This window comes from Alosa sapidissima, chromosome 13, assembly GCF_018492685.1.
Source record: "Alosa sapidissima isolate fAloSap1 chromosome 13, fAloSap1.pri, whole genome shotgun sequence".
In the NCBI taxonomy this organism is placed as follows: Eukaryota; Metazoa; Chordata; class Actinopteri; order Clupeiformes; family Clupeidae; genus Alosa; species Alosa sapidissima.
Window position 1 is genome coordinate 28,138,002 of NC_055969.1, and position 21,378 is coordinate 28,159,379.

The 21,378-nt window shown below is 48.4% G+C and overlaps 1 protein-coding gene across 12 annotated transcripts in view; it reads left to right on the forward strand.

The window, feature by feature from the left end:
- The window catches only part of LOC121680306 (probable E3 ubiquitin-protein ligase HERC1), a 58,269-nt gene extending 40,275 nt beyond the window's left edge, over positions 1-17,994 (forward strand). For 10 of the 12 annotated variants that reach the window (XM_042059592.1, XM_042059593.1, XM_042059583.1 and 7 more), the window contains 25 exons: positions 338-556; positions 704-831; positions 1,310-1,509; positions 1,806-1,920; positions 2,151-2,282; positions 2,433-2,534; positions 2,646-2,819; positions 3,193-3,477; positions 4,255-4,320; positions 4,716-4,841; positions 5,035-5,173; positions 5,420-5,601; positions 6,178-6,333; positions 6,423-6,545; positions 6,773-6,875; positions 7,261-7,430; positions 8,515-8,653; positions 9,127-9,296; positions 10,511-10,680; positions 11,196-11,361; positions 14,199-14,275; positions 14,479-14,731; positions 14,969-15,121; positions 15,576-15,881; positions 16,064-17,994. In XM_042059592.1, the coding sequence (XP_041915526.1) occupies positions 338-556; positions 704-831; positions 1,310-1,509; positions 1,806-1,920; positions 2,151-2,282; positions 2,433-2,534; positions 2,646-2,819; positions 3,193-3,477; positions 4,255-4,320; positions 4,716-4,841; positions 5,035-5,173; positions 5,420-5,601; positions 6,178-6,333; positions 6,423-6,545; positions 6,773-6,875; positions 7,261-7,430; positions 8,515-8,653; positions 9,127-9,296; positions 10,511-10,680; positions 11,196-11,361; positions 14,199-14,275; positions 14,479-14,731; positions 14,969-15,121; positions 15,576-15,881; positions 16,064-16,249 (4,040 nt within the window). In that variant the 3' untranslated portion in view covers positions 16,250-17,994. The remainder of the gene's footprint in view (positions 1-337; positions 557-703; positions 832-1,309; positions 1,510-1,805; positions 1,921-2,150; positions 2,283-2,432; positions 2,535-2,645; positions 2,820-3,192; positions 3,478-4,254; positions 4,321-4,715; positions 4,842-5,034; positions 5,174-5,419; positions 5,602-6,177; positions 6,334-6,422; positions 6,546-6,772; positions 6,876-7,260; positions 7,431-8,514; positions 8,654-9,126; positions 9,297-10,510; positions 10,681-11,195; positions 11,362-14,198; positions 14,276-14,478; positions 14,732-14,968; positions 15,122-15,575; positions 15,882-16,063) is intronic. The other 2 variants (XM_042059584.1, XM_042059594.1) reach the window with 1 other exon arrangement.
- The last annotated feature ends 3,384 nt before the right edge of the window (positions 17,995-21,378 follow it).

The window sequence follows — 21,378 nt, forward strand, 5'->3', positions numbered from 1 at the left end:
TCTCATGTGCTGCTGTGTCTCAGTACACACATACCGCTGTCTTTTTACACTGCCATACGCTACGCATATACACACTGACATATAGACATCACTCTCATTTGTGTGTTGTCAGGCTTGGTATTGTTGTAGTAGCATTAAATTCTGACTCTCTATGATGACAAATCGCAAATTGGCTTCAGAAAATTTGATATAGAAACACATTTGATATCTTTTCCACTTGTGTCATTCCATTATGACATTCTGTGTTACAGTCTGTGTTTGTATTCCTCTGAGAAATGGCATCTTTGAGACCTGAATCATTTGTGTATATCCTGTGTGTGTGTGTGTGTTCTCACAGGCTCCCAGGCGTGTGTGGTGGAGGCCCAGAGCTCGTGGGTGACCGCTCTGTCCTGGGTCCAGTCCTCGGCGCCTTTCCCCAGCCAGGGCGGTGCCAGCCCCTGCAGCTCCCCCGAGTCTCTGCTGGTGGGCCGGCTGGACGGCTCCCTCTGCTGGCTGGAGGTCTCTGATGGCCTGCGCGTGGAGAGCACCGAGCTGCCGCGCTGCCAGAGGAAAGAGAGTGAGTGTGGCGCCACACACACGTGTGCCAGCGGCTCTGGCCCTGCGGACAGTGGTCTTTAGAACCCATTTTGTTCATGTGTGGTTACCTGAACAGACTGTTCTCTCTCTCTTTCTCTCTCTCTCTGCCTCCCTTTCTCATTTGCAGGTCCTCAGTGTATTGCCTGGCACAGTGTAGATAAGCCTTTCGCTGTGGGATACCCTGATGGCAAAATCCTCCTGGCCACAGCTCAGGGCTATGAGACAGAACAGCCTGTACTGCTCACAGCATTCCCTGTGAGTATGGAGCTCTCCCTCCCTCCCTCCCTCTCTCTCTCTCTCTCTCTCTCTCTCTCTCTCTCTCTCTCTCTCTCTCTCTCTCTCTCTCTCTCTCTCTCTCTCTCTCGTTCACACTCTTTCTCTCTCTCCCCCCTCCCTCTCTCTCTCTCTCTCGTTCACACTCTTTCTCTCTCTCTCTCTCTCTCTCTCTCTCTCCTTCACTGAGTGTGCCTCTCTCTGCACCCCACCCTATGCCCTGTGCTCTTTGTGAATGCTCTCACATGGAGTGGAACAAAACGCCTTGTTCCTTTTTCTTTTTTTGCTCACCTCTGTGGCCAGAGGCACATTTGCACCTCACCTTGAGTGAAGTGGACACTGACACACAAAGAAATTCATAGACAGACACACACACACACACACACACACACACACACACACACACACACACACAGAAAGAACTCTCATCTCTCCTCTTGCGTCTCTATTCTCTTCCTAGGAGGGCATCAGCCTGCTGAAGTGGGACCCCACGGGTCACCTGCTCCTGTCGGTGGGTCGCTCGGAGATGGTCAAGATCTGGGGCCGCGTCGGCGGAGGCTGGAGCACGCTGCACTCACTCTTCCACACGGGTGCGGTCAACGCAGCCGAGTGGTGCCCACTACCCGGCAAAGGTCCAGAGCCACGCCTCATGATGGCAGTGTAAGTGTGCCAGCGCTCACTGGGCAGCAGGACCCAGGCTCTCAGGCTGACCACAGGGAGGAGGATTGACTTACCATTGATCTCAGGAGATCGACTCTCCATGCCTCCTGGAAGGACTTAATATAGGACATTTTCAAATTTAGGCCTTTAATAAGAGATTAGTAGTTGTATTTATATATATATGTGTGTGTGTGTGTGCTTAGGCCATTGTTTGACAGGAGGTGAAATTGAGATAGCGTTGTTGTTTTTCCATCTCCCAACATTGTGACGTTTGTATTTATCCGTTTTTTCCACAGTGGATGCCAAAATGGTCTCCTGTACGTGTGGACTCTGCCACAGGGTGGCGCCATTGTATCACTTCCTAGTTTCCTCAGCTCCTCCTCAAGCCAGGAGAAGAGTGGCGGCGTCAAGGTCAGCAGCCCATTGTGCCATAAATAAGATGCTTTTTGCAGTCTGTTTAAAATGCTATTCAGTCATTTGCACAAGAGAAGTGCTGCTCTTCCTGAATCCTACAACCCCAGAACTGGGCAGAGCGCGCCTCTTGAATGTAAATAGTGCAGTGAGCCAAGTATTGGGATTGTGCTTTGTGTACATAATGTGTGGGTACACAAAGCTAAATTTGACCTCGTCCTGTGTTTCAGCGTGGTAGTGCCAAGTGTGTGTTTAGGCTGAGTGGCCACATCACAGCCGTGAAGACTCTGTCCTTCTGCCCCGGTGGCATGGCACTGGTTTCTGGGGGCATTGGAGGTCTCCTCAACATCTGGTCCCTTAGGGTCAGTGGATGGTCACTCCTGTACTTTGATATTTTCTCTGATACTAAATGTTACCTTTGTAGCAGTGCATTAGGAGATAACATTGGTCCCAGTATCTTTTGTGTGTTCTGGTTTTCTCTGATGTCTTGTATTGTTCCTGCCTCTGTTCAGGATGGCACAGTCCTTCAGACTGTTGTCACAGGTCTGGGCTCAGTGGTCTGTACCACCTGGATTCCTAATGTGGGGGTGGCAGCCTGCTCTGGCAGATCAAAGGTATGTGAGCCTAACTTTGGTGATGAACTCTATGATCTTTTCCTTTGTTGTGCCTTCTGTAGTTGTCATGATGGAAGCGTCTGATGTTTGTTTTGTTCTCGCACCTCTTAGGATGTTCTGCTGATCCGATGCACACCTGAGTGGATCTCGCAGAACCAGGTGCTGGCGTCGTGTCGCTCCGTGCTCCGCTCCCAGGGCATTCTGGGTCTGAACCGCGCCCCCTGCATGGCCGTGCTCCTGGAGCGCCTCCCCATCCTCCTGCAGGAGCAGTTCAACTACGAGAGGGTGAGCGGAGCGCTAAATCCACAGCTCCAGACCGAACCCAAATAAGCGTCTTGAGTCAGGACTTATTTTTGATTTTATTTTTTTTCCTCCACTGCTCTGGGAAAGACGCCAGAATGCTCCAAAAGCTGTTTTTTTATCCAGCAACTTGAATAGATCTTCACCTCACAAGCTCATTACCAGGCTGCGTGTTGTGAATGGCCAAAAAATCCAGCACCTTAGTAATCGATCGCGTTCACCTTATTTGGGGATGTGTGTGTAAATGTGTGTGTGCTCTCTCTCTCTCTCTCTCTCTCTCTCTCTCTCTCTCTCTCTCTCTCTCTCTCTCTCTCTCTCTCTCTCTCTCTCTCTCTCTCTCTCTCTCTCTCCTCTTCAGAGTCACGTGATGGCAGGCGATCAGCTGGTGCACAGCCCCTTCCTGCAGAGCCTGTCCTCACTGACCGTGGGCCTTGCGATGGACCAGCTGCTATGCCGACCACCACGGCCCCTGCACCATGCCGGTGGCGAGGCGGACGGCTGCCCACTGGAGTGGACCTGGCTCGCCACCTTCTCCACCACCGTCAAGAGCGCCGAGGCCTTCGCCCGCGGCATTGGCTTCCCTGAGTCCTTCACCGTGCCAGAGTTCCAGCAGCTTGGGGTCACCGAGGTCTCTAAAGCCCTGGTCAGTTCATCTGGACGCTTTACATAGTTATGAGATGGTCCAGTTTTAAAGGGGTGGTTCAGGCAGTAGTTATACTTTGTTCCCTGAAGTTGGTAGTAGGCATATAAGCAACGGCAGCGGTGGACTGATATTACCAAGTGTTCTACTAGGTATCCCGATTGGAGTGTGCTTTCTTGAATTTCCCCTAGGGATCAATAAAGTATGTATATCTATCTATCTATCTATCTATCTATCTATCTATCTATCTATCTATCTATCTACCTATCTATCTATCTACCTATCTATCTTCTCTGTTTACCTTTCGGCGCAGTGCTACTAACCGGAGCAAGTATAATGCCGCTGCTAAGAAACTAGTCCCTCAAAATGTATGCGATCATTGAAATGCGATCGAAATGCGATATGCGATCATTGAAATGCAAGGATAGTTTTATTTCTAACATTTAGTGGCATTTTTAGTGGCAGGCTAACACATACTGATGACTTGCGCTAGCCTAGCACCTGTGAACTCTGCAACTAGAAGGACTGGATGAAACATGTTTCCACTGATAAATATCACACTTTCTAACTTGGAAATGAGGTCCTATGTCCAAAATCCTGAACCACCCCTTTAAGATCAACAGTGGAAGTTGGGAAACTAAATGAACGCTAGCTGAAACTCCCTCCTTGCCTCTGGGGATGTTTAGACCCATTCCCGCCACGAGACCCAGATAAAGTGTTGTGTGAATCGACCTAAACTGGAACAGCGGTGTTAAATAAAGATGTTGTCCTTTATTGCAGGACAACAGCAAGTGGAGTTTCATGATGGATGAACAGCTCATGTCGTGGGCCACAACTCGTCCTGAGGTAAGCGCCTGGCCCTGCCCCTATCACTCCATCTCCCATCATGCATCACTGTCGTCCGAGGCTCTGGGAACCTGGAGCCATGACTCACGCATCCATTGTTCGCATTGTTCACTGTTATTAATGACCTCCACGCTGCACCCGCAGAGGCTGGCTCCAGGTGCTTGTAATCTTGGGGAAGCAGCTGGAACTGGGACTGGGGGGGGTGTTTCTATTGAAAACCATTCTTTAAAATGTACAGCGCAATTTTGAGAAATTAACCTGCTGCACTTTTGAAATAGTCTAGGAGAGTCTGACTATTATGTATTTAGTTGTAAAGGCTTTCACAGACGTTCAAAAGAACGAACGGTAAGAATATGTGAATATTTGAATTTGATTTTGTGTGTGTACCTTTTCAGGACTGGCAGCAGGGTGGTAAAAGTGAGGTCTATCTGTGGGGTAATGGTCGCCATGGGCAGCTGGCAGATGCGGGCACCAATCTGTCTGTGCCCACCCTGGCACCTTCTCTGTGCCAGACCCAGCAGGTACGCTCCATCCTGCTACAGTAAACAGCTCCTCATGCAAACAGCTGAGTTAATAAACTACTCAGCAAAGGCAAATGATCAATATTGTTATTGAGCTGCGACCTGATGAAGTTAGATGGATGGATGTTTTTGTGTGTGTGTGTGTGTGTGTGTGTGTGTGTGTGCGTACGTGTGTGTGTTTACTCCCTGGCAGGTGGTGTGTGGGCAGAACTGCACGTTCCTGGTGCAGGCTAATGGCACAGTGCTGGCCATTGGAGAGGGCAGCTATGGCAGACTGGGCCAGGGCAACTCCGATGACCTGTACACCCCCACCATCATATCAGCCCTGCAAGGTAGCCTCCAGCCCAGCCGTGCCTGCACCTCATGTCCCCCCAGCAGGGGCTCACATACACTACTGTTTTAAAGGCCAACATGTTGATTATTGTTGCAAACTCCACATGATGTCCAAGCCATGGTTTTAATATGACTCAGTTGGCATTTTACTACATTGTGTGTTTTAGTGGGATCATTATTCTGTTTCTTCTGATATTGTGATTCTTTGGTGTAAGGGTGTTCTGTTCTCCGCTGGTCCCCCTCAGGCTATGTGGTTACGCAGCTGGTGACCTCCTACGGCTCCGACGGTCACTCTCTGGCCCTGACGGAGACTGGAGAGGTGTTCAGCTGGGGTGACGGGGATTATGGGAAACTGGGCCACGGCAACACTGAACGGCAGAGGCGGCCCAAACAAGTAGAAGCTCTCCAGGGGGAGGAAGTGGTGCAGGTAACATATACAGGAAGGAAGTGCAAACCATATAAAGGCATAATATACTGATGGTCTTTATCTTTACCTGCATAGTGGTGCAGGTAAGATATACAGGAAGGAAGTGCAAACCATATAAAGGCATAATATACTGATGGTCTTTATCTTTACCTGCATAGTGGTGCAGGTAAGATATACAGGAAGGAAGTGCAAACCATATAAAGGCATAATATACTGATGGTCTTTATCTTTACCTGCATAGTGGTGCAGGTAAGATATACAGGAAGGAAGTGCAAACCATATAAAGGCATAATATACTGATGGTCTTTATCAACAGTAGTAGTCTCAGTATCTGTGTGATGCCGAAAGCCAATCTGGCATGTTTCAATATTATCACACAATCTGAATGAACCTGTCAGCTTCCCATCTATTTGCAGATCTAAACATGTCATTGAAAGATTCCTTGAAACATTAAAAGTAGGTTGTTGATGAATGGAGTGCTGTTGCTTGGTTGGGTTCTTTGGGTGTGCATGGTGTATATGGAGACTCGAGTTCCTGTCATGCGTGTTTCTGACGCGCTGTGTCCTTCTGTCTCAGCTGGCCTGTGGCTTTAAGCACTCAGCTGTGGTCACGGCCGACGGGAAGCTCTTCACCTTCGGCAGCGGCGACTCCGGCCGCCTGGGTCAGAGGTCGACGTCCAACAAGATGCTGCCCGAGCGAGTGATGGCCCTCGAGGGCTACCACGTCGGACAGGTGAGAACGGCCCGATGACCTGTGATATACGGGACCTTTAATCCTGCGCATTTGACCTAACCCCCTCCCTCACCTGTCCTCTTGTGCAGGTGTCGTGTGGCATCAACCACACTCTGGTGCTGGCGTCTGATGGCATGACCGTGTGGGCGTTTGGAGACGGCGACTATGGCAAGCTGGGCACGGGGCCCTGCACGGTCAAGTGCTACCCTCAGGTACAGAGCCTGGGTCAAGTGCTACCCTCAGGTACAGAGCCTGGGTCAAGTGCTACCCTCAGGTACAGAGCCTGGGTCAAGTGCTACCCTCAGGTACAGAGCCTGGGCGCTGATGGCACTCTGCCACGGAGCTTTCAGACGCTCTCTCAGTAGTGCTTTAGTAGGGGTGGAGTAAGGGTGGAGTAAGGGTGGAGTAAGTAACTGTGTCTCACCACTGTGTTGGGCAGAAAGTGGAGCTGCTGTGTAATAAGGGAATAAAGAAGGTTGGCTGTGGGACCCACTTCTCCGTGGTGCTGGGCAAGGATGGACGAGTGTACACCTTTGGTCAAGGTAGGGAGTAGGAGTGTGTGTGTGTGTGTGTACTTGTGTTATGCTCCTCCCTGCCAGTATGTGTTGATTATATGTCTGAATTCTTACTCTGTGTGTAACGCTGTGTGTTCGTGTGCATGTGTGTGTGTGTGTGTGTGTGTACTTGTGTTATGCTCCTCCCTGCCAGTATATGTTGATTATATGTCTGAATTCTTACTCTGTGTGTAACGCTGTGTGTTCGTGTGTGTACATGTGTGCGTGTGTGTGTGTGTGTGTGTGTGTGTATACTTGTGTTATGGTCTTCCCTGCCAGTATATGTTGTTTATATGTCTGAATTCTTACTCTGTGTGTAACGCTGTGTGTGTGCGTGCGTGTGTGTGCGTGGGTGTTCTTTGCCCTCTTTCAGAGCGCTTGATTGGCTTGCCAGACTCCATGCTGAAGCACCATAACCGGCCGCAGGTGGTGCCAGCACTGGAGGGGGTGTTTGTGGAGGACATCGCTGTGGGCTGTGAGCACGTCCTGGCCCTCTGCTCCAATGGAGATGTCTACGCCTGGGGCTGCAACTGCGAGGGCCAGGTATACACACACACACACACACACACACACACACACACAGAGAGCTAGACAGAAATGGAGAGGCAGACACTCATAAGACTTAGATTTATAATCTCACACATACAAACTCATACTCACGTACACACACAAACACACACACACAGAGAGAGAGAGAGAGAGAGAGAGAGAGAGAGAGAGAGAGATATATACACACACACACACACACACAGACACACATACACACACACACAAATATGAATCCAGTCTATGAATAGGTATGCACAGCCATCCATAATAGTTATCCATAATAACCAGGTGTAACATTCTCTCACACTCATATTGGTATCCATCAGGTTCCCACCTTTCTTAAGGTGCTGGTGATTGACATGTGAATGATGAGTTGCTCTGCTCAGACCAAGACTCTGCTCCCCACTGTAATCCTGCTCCTCTATCTTTCCAATGTGGTGATTTATCTCAGGAGACAGTTGTTTATTTCAGGCTTATTGATTCATCTCAAATCAATGATGGGAGTATAGAAGGAGCGCCCGCTGCGTGGCAGTATTTCATGTGTGTCTGAGGGCTTTGTTGCACTCTGTGTGAACTGACTCGGTCCTGAGTGTGTTGCCATGGCGACAGGGGCGTTGCCAGCTCTGCGGCAGCTGCTCTGGTTTGCAGGGTGGGCTGGCGGAGGAGCGCGCGTCTCTGGCCAGCCAGCGGCCGCACGGGCACTAAATCCCCACTCCATTGTGGTCAGGTGTGCGTGTGTGTGTGCGCGTGTGTGCGCGTGCGTGCGTGTGTGTGTGTGGGGGGAGGTGCGTCGATTGATATGGCCCTCTGTGTGTCTGTGCAGGGCTGGCAGGTAATAGAGCTGGTGAGGTCTCTGCAGCTCACTGCTTATGCAGCGTATGCCCCCCCCCCTACACACACACACACACACACACACAGTATGCAGATTCCCAGTGCAGGATCAAGCCAGGTGTTCACTGATAAGTGCTGACAGGTCTGTCTCTGTGATTGGTGTACCAATGCGTATAAGCGTGTATGTTTAATGTCCACACATTTGTTGGTGTGTGTGTGTGTGTGTGTGTGTGTGTGTGTGTTACAGCTGGGCTTGGCCCACACCAACCCGGTAAAGGAGCCCGCGCTAGTGACTGCTCTCCAGGCCAAAAACATCCGGCAAATCTCTGCTGGCCGATGCCACAGTGCCGCCTGGACCACACCGTCCACATCAGCCAAAGCCTCTGGTATGGACCGGCTACTGTACATGCACACAGACCAGACGTCAGCTGGCACTGGAGACACTAGCACTTGGCGCACAGCCTCCACAATAGAACACACACACACACACACACACACACACACACACGCGGACAACATACTGCATGGCTCAGGCTAGAAAGTCTGCCAGAGCCCAGATAACAGTACAGAAATGCACACAGATGTTTCACAGAAACCGATAACATTTTAGTGGTACAAGCACCCATATTCACACACACTGCAGTTCACTTGTGCACACAGCCAGGCTACATTTCTCTCCTCGCTTGTGTCCATGACATCTCTGAGCTGGAAGATCACAGCAGACATTTTATCAGTTTTTGTGTCTGTTTTTCCATTGTATTCTAAGTGTGTGTGTGTGTGTGTGTGTTTGCGTGTGTGCGTGCGTGTGTGTGTGCGTGCGTCTGTGCGTGCGTGTGTGTGTGCTGCCTCTGTGTCTCAGCAGGCTCTCCCTCAGTGCAGCTGGGCCTGCCCCTGTCCGTGCCTCCCCAGTACAACGCGCTGAAGGACTGCAGCCCCGAGGTGCTCAACGGCCGGCTCCGCGTGCTCTACCACTTCTCCGACCTCATGTACAAGTCCTGGAGACTGCTCAACCTGGAGCCCCGCAACCAGGTGACCACTCGCCGCCCAGCCCCCTGGCATGTGGCCTTGGCAAACTTGAGCTTGCCCTTCCTCTTCAAGCAGTTGTCATTTATTAGGGTACTTTAGTTTGAAGATGAAGGTATAAGGACATATAAGGTCTCCAAAGTATGTTTGTGGGACTAATTGAGCTGTATTTCTGTAAAGTAAAAGTACAAAAGTGAATGGTATTTAGCAGACAATGTTTTAGTGAGATGAACTCACAGCAGCAGGTTGGGGGACCAAACCCTGGGTTGAGCCATTGTCAGGTGTAATGTTCCTACTGCTCCACCACACCGGCATTTTTCTTCAGAAGTAGTATGGAACAAACCACCTTGCTATTGCTAACATGCATGCATGCACTATTGGGTGCTGGTGTCCTATTCTGGGTGCTGGTGTCCTATTCTCTCCTCCTGACTTGATGTCTAGTCGTAAAGGCTGCAGTGCAGATGTGCTGCTTTGTTGGGGAAGCTCAGGGTTGCTGTAAAGGCTGCAGTGCAGATGTGCTGCTTTGTTGGGGAAGCTCAGGGTTGCTGTAAAGGCTGCAGTGCAGATGTGCTGCTTTGTTGGGGAAGCTCAGGGTTGCTGTAAAGGCTGCAGTGCAGATGTGCTGCTTTGTTGGGGAAGCTCAGGGTTGCTGTAAAGGATGTGGTGCAGATGTGCTGCTTTGTTGGGGAAGCTCAGGGTTGCTGTAAAAGCTGCAGTGCAGATGTGCTGCTTTGTTGGGGAAGCTCAGGGTTGCTGTAAAGGCTGCAGTGCAGATGTGCTGCTTTGTTGGGGAAGCTCAGGGTTGCTGTAAAGGCTGCAGTGCAGATGTGCTGCTTTGTTGGGGAAGCTCAGGGTTGCTGTAAAGGATGTGGTGCAGATGTGCTGCTTTGTTGGGGAAGCTCAGGGTTGCTGTAAAGGCTGCAGTGCAGATGTGCTGCTTTGTTGGGGAAGCTCAGGGTTGCTGTAAAGGATGTGGTGCAGATGTGCTGCTTTGTTGGGGAAGCTCAGGGTTGCTGTAAAGGATGTGCTGCTTTGTGGTGGAGCTCCGAGGCGTTGGTGGCGAGCCAGAGGGTGTAATGGCTGAAGGGAGGAACAGGTGCGGCGCTTGATGAATGCGCCTCGTTTACGGCCCCGGTGCGCATTCTGCTGATGTATAATGGATGTGCGTGTTCATTAGCCGCTCTGTACTCACTGCCAGTCTGCGCCCCCTCCCGTGCCAGGTGCTGGCGTCGCGCTACAGCTCGGGCACGGCCGCCATCGTGCAGGGTCAGCTCCGCGGGCTCCTCTCCCCCAAGGTCAACACGCTGCCCCTGGTCCGCTCCATCGGCCGGACCATGACCCAGGGCAAGACCTACGGGCCGCAGATCACCGTCAAGAGGATATCCACCAGGTACCGTACTAGGCTTGGGAATCGGTTCCAGGTATCGGTTAGGAACGTTCCGATCCATCGGAATCGTACACATTCACATGTTAACGATTCCACTAACGATTCCAATACAAAGCTTTGTTTTAGAAATGTTTACTTTTTTAGACATTTTAAAGCATTCAACTTCTGTATTGATATTGCACACTTGATACTCATTCTCTAAAACCACTTTAAATTAGACATTCAAAGCCAACAACTCTCAAAGCCATCCTATAAGTGTTCAGCTAATGGTACAGGAATCAATATGGGAATCGATAAGGAATCGCAGCGATAAGCAGACTCGACAATGGCATTGATATCGATAATTTCTTAACGATGCCCATCCCTATACCGTTCTGGTACTTCTCTGGGACTAGCGCAGCACCATGAAGAGATTCCAGTCACATTGCCTAAGCATCAGCATCTTAGCATCAGATACTCTTCTCCCATATGGTCCAGTCTGTGTATCAGTGTGTGTGTGTGTGTGTTTGCGTTTGCAGGGGGCGCTCCAGTAAGCCCATCTTTGTCCAGATCGCCAAGCAGGTGGTGGCGCTGAATCCCACCGAGCTGCGGCTGCCCTCGCGCGCTTGGAAGGTCAAGCTGGTGGGCGAGGGAGCGGACGACGCGGGTGGAGTGTTTGATGACACCATCACGGAGATGTGTCAGGTGAGCCATCGAGGCGACGCGCCTTGGCCTTTGGAATTAAAATAGCCCCACATCATCACATACCCTTCACCATACCTAGAGATTGGCATGGGTGTTATTTCAGTTAGCCTATTAGCTCGTTTGATTTGCATTGAGCTCAATGAGCATCAAACCAGCTAATAGGCTAACTGAAATAACACCCATGCCAATCTCTAGGTATGGTGAAGGGTATGTGATGATGTGGGGCTATTTTAATTCCAAAGGCCAAGGCAACTTTATCAGGATGCACAGTATTCTGGATCCATGAAATAACTGGCCTTTAAAAATAAAAATCTGCCTGTCTCTATGGGAATTTAACATGGGGGTGGAAATACTTATGACCCCTGTATTTTAAGGAAGAACATTTATTTATTTATGATACATTATTCATTCACTAAGAAAATTGGTGTCCTTAAAGGTTAGATATTTCCTCATTTTTCACTTAAGGCATTAACCTTATACATTTCCACCCCTATTTTGGAGTTTTTCCTCGAAATTGCACACCGCCTACTTAAAATGGCCCTGTTGCCACATACTTTGACTTACAATCAAGTGCCTGACCTCTTTGGAAAGCTAAGGCCTTGTAGAATTTTTTGGTACCAATAGATTGACTGTGTGATGAACTATCAGAGAGTGGCAAAGGGTAGAATGATAGTTTTTTTTATAGGCGGTTATGCACATCTCTAGAAATGACCACATTCTGCCCTCTTGGTCACTTATTTTCTCTTGAAAACACCACTGAGGCCCACTACCAGGTCTTGTGAATCTGTATGTCAAAGTAGATCCTTATAGGATGAAGTATGACTGTGTGGGACCCATATTTGTGTGGGCATACACATGCGTTTTGCTAAGTGTCCATTTGGAGACTCCAAAAGGACCTTTGGTTACCCAAAACTAAAACTCTTCCTATACAAGAACCCCTTTATGCAGAACCATGATCTTGGTGTCAAATGAAAGGTTACAGTCTGTGTCTCATGATGGAGTGATCCCTGGAGAGCTTTGCAGTGGCTGTGCCATACATTTAGAGATGCATTATCTGACCTGGAACTCTTACTTTTGCTCCAACACCTTTGAGATTTCCATGAAAAAATGACAAACAAGGTAATGCAGCAAACATTTGTATTATAAAATGAAACAAAGGTAAAAATAGTAAATATTATTATCTCCCCCTTCCTCTGCCTCTCCCCCTGCTTCTTGCAGCACCCTTTCCTCTTTGTGTCCCACTGGTCTCAGCCACTGGTCTCAGCCACCGGCTCCTCTTCCTCAGACACAGGATCCTCAGCTCTTGATGTTTTGCTTGGTGGGACCCAGTCTTCATTGCTGTCACTGAAACAATTGTACAGATGGAAGTTAGACTCAGACCCACTAAAGTATATGAAAACCCTTCCCAACAACTTATACAAATTATATAAATGTGTGTACTCAGGTCACACCTCCCCTGCACTCTTTTTTACACAAACACACACACACTGCATTCTCACCTAACTCCCCTCCCCCAGATACCAGAACTATTCACACCTCCCCCTGCACTCTCTTTTACACACACACACACACACACACTGCATTCTCACCTAACACCTAAAAACTATGCACTAAACATTACAAAAGCAAACGAAACTGTATCTGTAACTGTATATGGATATAAGTAGTATACTCACAGCTCGAAATCAGGGTCCTTCCCAGCTAAAAAGTTGTGCTCCTCCTCGGAGTCGCATTCGGAGAAACTACTTTCGGCTCCTCCAGATCATCGATGTCCTCCGGTTCAACATGTTTCGTTTTTGCTTGTCTTTTTGGCATGTTTTTACAAACAAAAACCTTCAAAAACTGCCTCTTGCTTGTTCAGTAAAACACTTCCAAAACACTGCTTCGGTGACTATGTTTACGCATCTGTTTTACGCATTGAATTTAGCCGACAAGGAAGTAGAATGTGACGATGTGTCACATGTCTAAAGAAAGCTCTCCTCATTGGCTACACAGACATCTAGGTCCCATCTCATTGGCTCAATCAGACGCAGCGCTATTGCCATTCAAAGACTGGTTGTCAGATTCATCGCTTACGTGACTCATTGGCTTTGATGGCATCTATCTCGACTCTCATTGGTCCTACAGACATGTAATTGGTATCGATGGAATCAGAAGAGCCTCGTGAACACGCAGAGTACCGTGAATCCAGCGACAATAATGGAAGTAGAACCGAAATATATGGATTTCCGCGAAAAATAAGTTTTTACTTCGCTTCTTTTCGTATGCATCTGTTTTGTTTGTACTGGCGTGTACAACTACTCAATATATTGGCAATAAAACAATGTAGATATTTTACATCTATGGATTCTTACGAAAATTTCAAGACCAAGCATGCTGGGCTAACTTATTGGTACGGCCATACAGACAAGTGACAAAGTATGAACGCAGCAACTTTGGGGGGTGGTGGAGGGGGGTATTCTGATATGTTATATATCGGGATAAACTTATATTTTACACACAAAATATATGTTAATTCATGGAAAGCTTTACATATATCGATTCTTGAGATTCTCAGCTTTAAAATGGTATATAGCATGACTATGGTAGTTCATGATAAGGTGCAAAAAAATGCATGGGGGTTGTTGGGGGGAGGTGGGGGGCACTGTATTTGTCCCGAATTCGGGTCACTATTAATGTACTGGGTTAAGATCAATTTCCAAAAGATGATTTTATATTCCTCTTTTCAGTCAACTTTAGCATGGGTGCCAATACTTTTGGCCAGCACTGTATGTCTGTCTTCTCTGAATCGGTCATGTGTCATGTTTGCTCATGTGCATTTCTGTCTCTCTCTGCAGGAGCTGCAGTCTGGTGTTGTGGACCTGCTGATCCACACGCCCAACAGCTCCACTGACATGGGAAGTAACACGGACAGGTGCGTGTTCGTCTCAGACGGCCACCATTTCTGCATCACCTGCTTGCTTACCAGATTTCTTGCCTTAATCGGCTTCAAAACTGTAGATACTTTGATATGGGTGATTTCAGTGTATTTCTATGGTGCATTGATGGTGAAATGTGAACTGGGGAAAAATAAGTTGGCGATTTGTACCCCGCTCGCTGATTGGTTGGTTCTTGCAGGTTTTTGCTGAACCCGGCCGCCGTGTCCGAGGACCACCTGGTGCAGTTCCGTTTCCTGGGCATCCTGATGGCGGTGGCCATCCGCACCAAGAAACCGCTGGACCTGCACCTGGCGCCGTGGGTGTGGAAGCAGCTGTGCTCCATCCCGCTGGGCGGCGGCGACCTGGAGGAGGTGGACCTGCTGACCTACCGCTCGCTGCAGGGCATCCTCCACCTGGACAACAGTGGCATCACTGAGGAGAACTTCACAGTGGTGAGGAGCAAAGCGGGCCCAGGGACGTGGCGCTGGTCTGCGCTGGTCTGCACTGGACCTGGTCCAGATGGGCTCAGGAGTGATCTGTCGCAGTGCCAGAGGGTTGGGAAATGAGAAGCTGACCACGTGGTGGGACAGTATAGAGTTCTCCCCAGAATGCAGTCCATATGCAGCATGGTGTGTAATAAGCAGTGATGGACCTTACAATGCTCTGTTGTCTTGTCTCCTTGTGTCCAGATGATCCCGCTGGACTCGTTCGTGGCCCACAGTGCTGATGGCAAGCTTGTGCCAGTGGTCCCTGGCGGCCACAACATCCCCCTGACCTTCTCCAACCGGACCGATTACGTGGAGCGGGCACTGGAGTATCGCCTGCATGAGATGGACCGACAGGTAGCTCCCCTACAACCCACCTCAGCGCTGGGCATGTGACTATCTACAGCCAGGGCCACAGCCTGTTGACATCAGTGGGCACTACGGTGGCCTGAGAGGGCCAGTGTTCAGAGCCGGAGCGTAGATCAATAGTGTGGGCGCTGGTGCAAAGCTGTCCTTGTGAACTGCCAGACTGTGCTCTCAGATCTATGTCTACCTCTGGCCTGTCACTGAACTAATGGTCCGTAGCGCATGTTGTAATTGCTGTGCAGTGGAGTTTTCGCTGACTGTGTTTGTGTGTGTGTGTGTGTGTGTGTGTGTGTGTGTGTGTGTGTGCTTGTGCATGTCTATGTGTGCGTGTGCGTGTGCGTGTGTGTGTGTGTGTGTGCTTGTGCATGTCTATGTGTGTGTGCGTGTGTGTGTGTGTCTCTGTGTGTGTGCGTGTGTGTCTTTGCATCTGTGTGTGTGTGTGTAGGTGGCGGCGGTGCGTGAGGGCATGTCCTCCATCATCCCCGTGCCCTTGCTCTCCCTGCTGACGGCGCGGCAGTTGGAGCAGCTGGTCTGCGGCCTGCCCGAGGTCTCCGTGGAGATGCTCAAGAAGGTGGTCCGCTACCGGGACATCACCGACAGCCACCAGCTCATTGGCTGGCTGTGGCAGAGCCTGGAGGAGTTCACCAATGAGGAGCGCGTGCTTTTCCTGCGCTTCGTGTCCGGCCGCTCCCGGCTGCCCTCCAACCCCGCCGACATCACACAGAAGTTCCAGATCATCAAAGTGGACCGGGTAAGCCTGAGGGGACTGACCAGTGCTTTTTAGTTTTTAGAATTTAGAGGTTTTCTAGCAAGCTATCAAAGCAACGCGGCATGCCTGCTCCTGCTAGTGTCCTGTGTTTGACTCTACTCTGAGGGGTCATTATTTTTCTCCTCCTCCTCACCTTTCTCTTCCTCCTCTGTCCCCTCCTGTAGCCCGTGAACGGCCTGCCCACGGCCCAGACCTGCTTCTTCCAGCTGCGTCTGCCGCCGTACACGAGCCAGTCGGTGCTGGCCGAGCGCCTGCGTTACTCCATCCACAACTGCCCCTCCATCGACATGGACAACTACATGCTGTCGCGCAACACCGACGCGGCCGAGGGCTCGGATACTGAGTACTAAAGCGGGCGTGAGCCGCCTCTGATTTGTTGAAAGCACAAGCCTTTGTCCCTGGTGTCTGTTCTTCTCCTCCGCCTCCGCCTCGTCTCTTCCTCCTCTCACGCGGGCGCTTGTGCAATAGAAGACCGCAGCTCGCTCGGCTGCTGCCCGGTGCAGTGGGCAGACCCCGGCACTGCAGCACCATAGAGCGTCCGCCCCTCGCTGATGTGAAGGGGTCCTGTCCGTTCATAAATCACCCCCCCTCCCTTTTGGTTTTTGCATGGCATTTCTGGTTGACTGTTACAAAGACAAAACATCTTGTTTTTTTTTTTTTTGCCCTTTTAATTTTCCCTTTGTAGGTTTGTTTTGGGTACGGATTGTGCTCCCGCCGGACACTCTCGTGGAGGACATCCCTCTGAACACGTAGCCTTCATTGGCTTGCAAAGATACGTACTGTAATGACCATATCCCTCTCTGTGCCTGTGTGAAACGTTGCAGAGTGGCACTCCTAGGTCAGCCTTAGCTCATAGGAATGCTCTTGACCTGGGCCAAGCGTGGGATGGCGGCGTTGCTCTCACTTGTTCTCCTTACTGCTCCCAAGCTCGTGGAGCTGTTTTGTTGTGTCGTCGAGGTGTGGACTGGGCTAATGATCCGCTCATGACCTTTTGGCCTCCCCAAGCTTTTAAAGTGAGAATGACCCAAAGAGGACGAGGGCCAGCCGAGCGGGGGGGGGGGGGGTTGGGATGGGGGGGACGGATGGAACTTTGGTGTTCAGTCTCACAACCATATGATGTTGCTCCATAAGAAAAAATATCAAAACATGTATTTAGGATGAATGTATACTCGTGAATGCCATGCACATATGCACTCAGATCAGTTTTCTTTTTTAATTTGCCAAAAAAAAAAGAAAAATCTGTACTACTGTAATTTATTGCATTTAGATGATGGATTTGAGTTATTTGCAGCTATGAAATGGTGTGGTGTTGCAGACCATTTTTTTATTTTGGTTTTCCCTGCCAATATGAACGAGGGGGGGTTTTTAGTTAAAAAAAAAAAAAGAGCTCTTTCATGGCAGTGCTGTGCTTGAAAGAGTCCGAATGGCTTCTCCTGAGCTGTGGGACTTTGTGTGTTGCGGTCACCCACACTTTCCGTTCCGTGCTGCCCATGATCCTCCAGAGCCCAAAGGAAGCGAGGAACTGTGTAGTGGACACGTCCATGACTACTGTGTGCTGTGAATTACAGTATTGGCTAACTTATTCCTCTTTCCTTTGTCTTTTTTTATTTCGAAGAGAGGTTTTCTACGAGAGGGGGCTTTTTTGACTCAAGGGAAGTGTGTTTGGTGGTCAGTCCCATTATGGTCATTGAAGTGGCATGGTTGTTGTGGTGTTTGCACTTTAGACTTGTATGCATTGTGCTTGAGCAAAAAAAAAAAAAAAAGATAATAACTATAATAATGAAAACCTTTAAAAAGGAGATTCTTCAATTCAAAAGAGAGAGACATAAAACCTTATGGTGCTCCTTACATCACTTGAATTTCCTTCATGTAAATTGGCCTAATCTCGTCCACATCTGAGATCTGCATAGAGCTCCATCATCACTGCTGCCCCCTGCTGCTCATCGGAGGTCTTGAATCATAGCGTTTGGGTTTTATGAGAAAGGGGGAAGATTCATGTCCAGTTCAAATGTGAGGAGCAGCATAAGCAGTACGATCTGTCATGTTGGTTTCAGCTGAAGTCCAATGTAAATTAAATCTTGTGTTGAAATTTCAAGCGTGTTTATTCTTACTATTTGGTAGTTCATTTTGATAGATGATCTGTGCCAGTCAACTAGAACTACATTCTACTTGAAATGATAACCATCCTTTTGCCAGCAATTTCAGTTAAGTATGACCTGGTCTCACTATCTTAACTAACTTGTTTATATATAACACTATAGGGTCCTACAAAGAAATATGTAAGTGGATGAATAAGCACCGCCATACCCATCCAGGTTTCAGAGGAGTCAGTGTAAACTGATGGAAAGGTTTTGATCTTTTCACTCCCAATTATCTTGGGATGCTTTTGGGATTGGGTCCTGTTCTGATGTTACCCCACACCGTGAACATTTGATAGGATAACAGGAAGGCTGGGAGAGCTAAGCTTCCCTCTGAGAGCTGGCCGGGATAAAAATAAGCTTGTTTACTCGCCGAAACCTTTTGCCCGTTTCTTATTCACCTGGAGGAATTGGGTGTCTGAGTAAAGTTCCACTCTCCTCTCCTCTGCAGGGCTGGCCTTGTGGCTCTCCCTTTCCACTCCTAGGCAATCCCCTTGGACCGAGGAGTGTGTGTGTGTGTCCTACACACACACACTCCTCGGTCATAACCTACACACACCCAGTAGCCTAGTCCACTGCTGATGATCTCAACTGTTGTTACATCCTAGAGGATGCCTAAGACAGGATTTTTAGAGAAAGATTTCATAGGTATCAATTTGAAGATTTAAGCATAGGCTGTTGTGTTTAAACAGACACAAACTGAGGTACGTTGACCATGACAAAAGTACAGTGCCAGTGCATTTGGCAGCTCCAATCTGACTGGCACAGTGGATCAAATGAGCTTTAACTTCCAGGTTCTCTCTTAAGATGCTATCACTTTGATGGATGGGCCTGCCACTGGCCCAGTGAGCACAGGAGAAACTGATGGTGATCATCAGGATCCTTGAGTTTCTTCCTTTTGAATTAAGGGAAGGGGCAGGCTGGGTCCTCCATTCTTGGCTTGAGAGGAATTAAGGGGAAAGTGGGATCAGAAAATCTATATTGGATATGTGTGAGTGTTATGATTGAAAGCTGAAATTAGTTTGTTTTCTACAAGTCATTCCCTGCCCTTAGGGAAGGCAAGTATTTTTTTTTTTTCAGTATTCGCTGTAGAGAAGCCAGGAGACACAATGCCAGCAATATATCAGTGAAACAAATTGTTCCACACCATTCTCTTCCAGCCAGATTTAGCTTTGACCTTAATTTGTCCAAATCGGAGGTTGACAATAGGCTTGTTTTTAAGCTGAATTGGCTCAAGCTAGACGCATTTCTCATTACTTTATTCCACAGAAGTAATGTGTAGCCTGACCTTATTACCCATCTGTTTTTGGTCTCGGTGTACCTGGCGCCCGGTGTGGAATTCATGGCCCAGTCAGCAGCCCCGCAGCTGGGGCGGTCCGCTCAGCTCCGCACGGCGTCGACTCATCACGCCTCGGTCCAGAGCGGAATACGCACGGCAAAGCCATCTATCACCGTAATTACACACGCCATTAGAGAGACCAGTAAAAACGTCACAGCTCAACAATTGTCCAGGTGAGTGGAATTACGCTCTTCCTGCAAATCAAATGGAAAAGGAAATATCCCCAGTAGGCTGAAGAGCAATGTGGGAAGGTGAGAAATGAATGCGGAACGTTGCTAAATCAACGGGGTGAGGTCAAGGGAAAATAACTTTGCTCCCAGTCATTCTCATGCAGTGGGGGATGTGCCATTTTAATGGTCCTTTTTTAGGGGACACCAAGCTACTGACTCTGCTCACAACACTGATAGTAGCCTAGCATGCTGCTGAATGACAGAACACTAATGTGTGCACAGCTCACAGAAACATTTGAGCCTACACTGTTTGAATCCAAATCAGTTGTTAACTAGGCCTGTAATGAAAATAAGAAGTGAAAGATCTAGAACATGAATGGTATCAAAGGCTTAACAAAAACAGACACATGATTGTAGTTATATTTACCACACACATACACAATTGCACCCTTGGTAATTGTAGTTTTTTAAGGCTCAAGGAATGCTGCAGGTTGTGGATGATGAAATTCATGGTAACTTCCTAGCATGGCAAGACTGCATATATTTTATCAACTGCATTGCCATGTCTATATTTTGATAATTTATAAATAAGTAAATTGATGTTTATTTCAATGTTTACATTCTAGTGTTATTTCCTTAGCGTGTGTTTTTCATTTTTATAGTTGCAAACAAGCCTTACAGTAATAGCATTCCATTAGCAGAACAGCTATTAAAACATGCCAGTATTCTACACTGGCATGTGCTGCTATGTAAAAACAGGTAAGCTGAGCAATGTGTGAAGAGGTTGCTATTTTCCTTGTCTGAATGGGCTAGAATAATTAGGACGGTTAAATCCATCCAAGTCAAAAGTAAAGCTCAGATCTTAGTTAAAAAAAATCTAGTGTCATGATAAATGCATAGACTGGATATTGAATTCTGTTTTTCTTTGTTAATGAGGCATGAACACAAAGCTTCTGGTGCTGTGTGTGTGTGTGTGTGTGTGTGTGTGGGCAGGGTGGGGGCAGGGCCTGGGGGCTGTCCAGGTAGCTGACCTGAGATGACAAAGGACCCACACACACACACACACACACACACACACACACACCTGCATAGACACATGCCCTGACACATGTGGATATGTAATGTGATGTGATGAATTTAATATTTTATGTCTTTCATCTGAATTATAGACAGGGTCAATGTTCCAAAATACAGATGCCACACATTCAATTTATAGCTGATGTATTTATAAAGTCCAAATGATTTTCATATAATATTTTGTTCCATCTGTCAATGACAAGTATGTATATCAAAAAAAGATCAGCGTGAAATTCTATGTCACCTTTGCACTGACGTTCGCCCACCCTCTTACTCATCCTCTACACACACACACACACACACACACACACACACTCCAAACACATACACGCAAAGCCATAACCCTCAGGCTCTCACACATCCAGCAGCGTGCAAGAATATAGATGAGTGTCACGAAGGCAAGGGAAAGGAGATCCTGTCTGATGCTTGATTGAGTGTGACATGGTGTCCCCTTTGCTTTGATTTGGAAACTCACAACTCATCAATAATGAGAGCTGAGATGGCCACACAGCATCAACAATTCACAGCGCTGTACACCTCCTAGCCACCAGGGGATAGTGTTGCCACTGCGCTCAGTCACTCCTGCTGCAGCATGCTTCAGAATGCCCTCTTCCACACACACAAGGTTACAGACAGAGTTTGCCTCATTCTCCGAGTTTCCATCGTGGGGTTTAAATCATGATCTGCATCCCGTAGCACAGCTTTACAAAGCGCTGATCCTTGTTTCTCCAAATCCTGCTTGAATCGGTGTCCTC